This window comes from Austrofundulus limnaeus, unplaced genomic scaffold, assembly GCF_001266775.1.
Source record: "Austrofundulus limnaeus strain Quisiro unplaced genomic scaffold, Austrofundulus_limnaeus-1.0 Scaffold58, whole genome shotgun sequence".
Classification (NCBI taxonomy): Eukaryota; Metazoa; Chordata; class Actinopteri; order Cyprinodontiformes; family Rivulidae; genus Austrofundulus; species Austrofundulus limnaeus.
The window spans coordinates 572,238-578,044 of record NW_013952460.1 but is presented as its reverse complement, the minus strand read 5'-3'; the positions used below and the strand labels follow the sequence as shown (position 1 = coordinate 578,044).

The 5,807-nt window shown below is 37.5% G+C and overlaps 1 protein-coding gene across 1 annotated transcript in view; it reads left to right on the top strand.

The window, feature by feature from the left end:
• pawr (PRKC, apoptosis, WT1, regulator) overlaps positions 1–5,807 on the top strand; it is a 69,480-nt gene that overhangs the window by 50,061 nt on the left and 13,612 nt on the right. Inside the window, exon 4 of the mRNA XM_014009442.1 lies at positions 2,830–2,858. Within this exon, the coding sequence (XP_013864896.1) occupies positions 2,830–2,858 (29 nt within the window). The remainder of the gene's footprint in view (positions 1–2,829; positions 2,859–5,807) is intronic.

The following is a 5,807-nucleotide window of genomic DNA, read 5'->3' as shown; positions in this document are numbered from 1 at the left end:
GACAGGAGGAGGATTTTTCTTTATAGCAGGAAACAGACATTTAATTATAAAACATGATTCATTTGATGTTAATCTGAATCAGTTTAGTGTTGTTTGTAAATATATTTGACAGTTTTGTAGGAATGAACACGTTTGTAATGTTTGTTCAAAATAAACCTGCTTCTTATGACTTCTGTAGCATGTTTTAAATAAAATATTATCAGTAAAAAACCTCAAATCATGTCCTTTCTAAGAATTAGAACTCTTGTAGATATAAGGGATAACATTTAGAAAAGGCAAATATGCAACTATCAAAAAAACTTCCTCTCAGTCACTTTAAATAATTTATTTACCACATTTTAATGACCGATTATTATCTGGGCCCTTAAGGGTTAATGCTCCAGAACGGGACTGTCTGTCTGACCTGCGGTGTGAGACAGAGGAGAGGAGAGGAGCAGCTCAGCTCGATGTTGTGAATACACACACACAGCACTTTTCCAATACGGTGTATAAGGTCCCGAAAGTTTTGAAACAAAACAAATGCTTTAGTCATTTTGACACGAAGCCGCCTTTTTCTGCAGGTGAAAGCAACCCATCAAAATAAAAGCTGCAGCATGTGATGATTTAGTGCAATCCCTTATGGTTTAGCAGTTCAGTCTCTAGATAACACATTGATATAATTTGCCTCCTACATTGCAGGACCTGTGATGTACATTGCAATGATAAATATGAAATGATACATCGTGCAGCTCTAGATTCATAAAATCTTTAAAAAAATTGTCAAAACTTCATTTTTTTTTCCACTTTTCATTCAGCAATGAAAACACATTAGACTTGAAGAAACAAAGAAGTCACAAATTATTTTACTTCCAAGTTTCACCAAACGTTAATTTTATTATTAGCATTTTTTTCTTTACGTATAGTGTCTGTTTTTGTTTTTTTCACTAACAATGAAGTTTAAAAGTAAAGTGTCTCAGAAATGTTTTGGTATACTCAGTCATTCTCAATTTTAAGGTGTGCTTTCATGTTTGTGATGAATTGTGAAACTGCAGGGGTGTTGCAGTTATTTTTCAGCTTTTTTTTTTTTTGAATTGCCCGATGGTGCTGTTAAACTTTGRGGGGGGTATGCTTTTTGGTAGAAGAGTCTCAATTATGCTCATTCTTTGAACAGAAAATTCTGTAGCTTTTATTCTCTGCTTCTGAATCTCTGAAGTGRTTCTTCAAAAAGCCTTCTGAATGTTTTGGGCGGTTCAAGGTTCACACCAACCTGTCTTGTTTTCGGTGAACAGACTTTGTTGGCCAACTTTTGTTCAATTTAATCTCACACATGATTTCAAATGAGAGGCTCACATACTTCCTAGAGTCTGGAATATAAATGATTATTGTGCTTTTAAAGACAGAGAGAACAAAGGTTTTTGTCTGTTTTTAGTTTAATCGCATATTTCACAAATGACCCATCCTTTCATTGTTTGAAACAAATAGTRTTTGTATTATATTACTGTTGTCTTTTTGTTTTAAATATTTTAGAAAAACTTGTGCTCAGCCACCGCATTTTTGTTGTTTGTAAAACTTTGGCATATCCAGAAGGAGCTCCCAGGTCAAACTTCTTTTACTTTATTCATGATCCAACACCGTTGAAGCAAAGCAGTGAACACACATTTACATTTAGACAGCATTTTATTTATAAAAACATTTTTGATTGATTTGAACATTTCTCTTGTATGTCTGCAAGATGTTTGTATTTATGTAATGAGCTATTGCGATTTTAGATTGGGGAAAAGAAATTCACTGGCAGCATTTCTTGAAATTTTATCATCTGAACTATCGACTATCGACATCTAAACCATCTCAGTAAAAAAGTCCAATCTTAGCTGCAGGCTTAAATATAAAACAGATATTTTCTAAATATGTGTACAGAGATTATATTTTCTTTAATCCTAAATTCCATGGTCTGAGTTTGTAGAATGTCTCACATTTACTCTTCAGTTAGATTTCTAATAGGTTCGGGTTGCACATAAAGGTTAGTACCCTTGTTGAGCAGCACCATCTGCCTGCTTCACAATGAATATGTTGGTGTGGAAAGTTCCAAAGCTAGTTCTATAGAAAATGTTATGGAAATAGCCATTTAATCGGTCTGAACCAGGTCTCCTTTTTTAATGTAGGATTATATATATGGTACTCCATACTGTTAGTCTTTGTTATTTTAAAAGAAGATCAGGATTGATCTGCAGGTGACTAACGGTGTGTCGGTGAGATAGAGAGGCAGTTGTATGCAAAGAGAGAGGCTCMGACAGATGGACTGTAGCGGTGCCACGGCTCTTCAATCAAACTTAGGACCCTTCACCGCACAAGACCTCAGGAATGAGATGTGTGTTCATCTCTCTGAGTGGGTGACAGATCTGATTTTTCTCGGAAACACCGTTTTCCTGAAGGCGTTTGAACTCGAGCGTCTCTCCTCTATAGATCTAAACAATCTCTGGATCTTTTTAAAGCAACAAGGAAAAGGAGAGAAAAATCACCATGTTGCAAAACAACACTGACTTTCCCAACTTGGAGCTACAGGGTTCCAGTTCTACTATTTTTAATGATACAAAACACGGCAGCTGCGATTTCTAAACTTGCAAACACAACCTGAAGGCTTTCTATAAATGCTTCTTCTGATAAATTTGTCTTTTCTTTCCTTTTTTTCCTGTGGATAGATTGTTTTTGTCTTTTTGTGAGCCAAAACAACCTAAGGCAGATAAACACAATCTGCCTGCTGTTTTTCCAGGATATTTGAAATAAAGCACRTCAGTCAAGATATATTTTATGCAAATAGAACATAATCATTTCYTTTTGTTTTTGTTGCAGGAAACTCCAAGAAGTTGGCGCCACAAGGGGTGAGACTCATATTTTATTCTTATGGGAAATAGCTTTATCTTCTACTAATCTGACAAAAAAGACTAAAAACCAGTAAATGTTGATGACAAATGCAGATTTCTTCRAAAATTGGGGTGATTTTTGGATTCTGTGATGTTTTTCCCTTCATTTGCTGCATTTCTTTTACTGTCATGGTTCAAGAAGGATGGTGAGTGTTTGTTGGACACCATCTGGACCTATGACACTTTGTTCAGGCCATCACTTCCCTGCTGAGGCAGGCAGAGTGCGTTCAAAGTAAATGACTTGCTTTGAAAGGTTTTGTGTCGAAAATGATTGGGTCAGTTTGGTCAGGTTTGCTGTGGCATTTGATGAAAGGTTTTCAAAGTTTTCCCCACTGAACAAACCACAAATAATTGTTTTTGCACTGCTTCTTTTTGTGGGACAGATTTGCAGTTTGTCTTTCCGTTTCTTTTATTGTTTTAAGATATAATTGGCAAAACACACCCCCGACATCTAAAAAATAGACATATTTGCACTTAAAAATAAATGAATTTGAGATTTTTCTTGTTTTTATTCTTGACTATGAAGTTTACCAAAGAAATAAATATTTGTTCAGCATGTATTTGTTTTCTAATACTTGAAACCAAAGTGAGCAGTTGTGGCCAACCCCAAGCCTAGTTCTCAAGCTGACATTCAATCTGTCCATGTAATTACGGCTTCTGCTCCCATCAGCTGGCCTGGCCACACTTGGACGCTCTGTGGTTCTGTGACGGATAACCTGCTAGGTGGGCCGGGCTGCACAAGATGGCTGATAGACCAACAGTACACAACACTGTCWAAATGAGTGTTTTTCCAAAGCACATTATCAGGTTGTCTCTGCTCATTGTAACACACTTGTTACAAAGAGTGTTTCAAAATGACTTCCTTAGTACTTGGAGGTTTCTCAAAATTCTTGACAGCYTTGGCACGACTCTCTAACGCTTTATTTCTCAACTTGTGAACAAACTATGAAAAGGAGATGGCATTCCTTGCATTTTACCTGCTAGGACTGGCTGATAGAGCAATAAGTACTGTGATAGACATGTGATCAACATCAAAAGAAAATACTAACTCACTCACTCTTTGATAWYCTAGCAACAACCTGTTAAGGAGCATGCACYGTAGCAGTTTGATATTTCACCAAATGCTTCAAAATAATTAAGAATGACATGAAGTTGTGAGGCAACAGCTTGAGATGAAATTGTGGATAAAAAAAAGAAAAGATCACATCATCTGTTTGGCAGGATCAATCAGCTTTTTTCTCCCYGTCCATGATATCGACTAATAGGAAACACTTAAATCGTGATGCATTTTTTTTCCGCCATATCGTCTAGTCCTATTGTATGCGGCATTTTTGATAATCTTAGCTTAGTGAGGCACTTCAACATTCAGTGTGGATGAGTTTGATAGTTTCTTTTTAAKCTTTTTCAAGCAACAAAATAACAAAACTCCAGCAGCTCATCTTGGGCGACTCYCGGGAACCTGAATAACTGTAGTGTTCACAACCAAATCTCACCCATGCTTGTTAAGGAGGCCCTGATATCCCGACCATTTGAGATAGCAGAGGAGTGGCTATATTCAAGTAGGTGGCTCTGAATGAAAACGATGTTTCCTTGTTGTTTGGAGGAATGGTATGTGCAGAATCAGGGATGAACAGGGTGTAAATCAAACATTATAATCCTTTTGCCAGGTTTTGATTTATTCCGTATCGACACTTGAATTTGTGGTTTTGACGCTTTTATACCTGCGGCTGCTGCTTCCTCTCCTGTTTGTGTTTCGGCCCTCCCTCCTGCTGAGGATCCCAGGAATGCGTGATTGGCTCAGCCTCTCACTCCCTCAGACCTCACTCACCGGGGAGCTAATGGGTCGCGGTGTGATATTTAGTTTTGAGGTCACATGGCTGTTTTAGGACTGGATTTGGCCCCCGCAGTGCCTCTTCAAGTACCCCTGTGTGCGTCAGTTGTGTGCAACTAGGAACGTCAAAAGATGCACAAATGCAGAAGGCAGAGTACGTTTAGCTTTTTAAAGGTGTCACGTTGGGTAGATGTTCTTTGTAATGTATACGTCTGCATGTACAAACACTTCTGTGTGTTCATGCTGAATAAAGACATGCAGCCTTGAAGAGATACAAAAAAGAGAGACACATGAAATGCACTTTGTTTTGGTGTTGAAAAGTGCCAAGGAGAGTGTTTCAAGGACTCTACTTTGATCAAAAGCAACAGCCTCTGCGACATTTGGTTCTATGCAAGAAGGAACAAAATAAGCTCCTGCTTTTGTAAATGTCAAAGTACAGAAATATACACTTTATGTGCTTTATAAATGGCACAGTTGCCTCAGACTGTAGAAGATGAACTGCAAGATAGTGACGACATCATGGTGCTTTGAGTACAAAAATAACTCTTTCCATCAACATTTTTTTATTTTGCATTTTGAAGTATCACATTAGAAAGGGTWGATGGAAATGGCAAAATAAAAACAAAACGTCAGTTTCCCCAAAAAATCTTTACGCTCACTTGATGTMGTGTATAGAATTTCTCAATAAGAGTTACTGCCCAAAAGGGGAGATGGAAACACATTTGCCGATTAAGCGAACATTTACCTCACATGATCAATCAGGTGTTTTCTGTTATRGGCGTCTTCTCGGATGTTCCCATAATGTATGAAAACACAGCTTGACTCAACAACAGGTACGTGTGGACTGACGAAGAGACGGAACTTGCCTGATAGCAAGAAATTTCTGAAAACTTCTCTCCATTGTCCCGTAGGGCTGCCAAGATTAATCAATTAATCGACGACTAATCGATTATTAAAATAATCGATGACTAATTTAATAATCGATTAATCGTTTTCTTTTTGTTGTTGTTGTTCTTTATTTTGTTTTTCTCTCCAAACTGCTTTGACACCTTCCACTGCCACATCTGCCTTTCTGA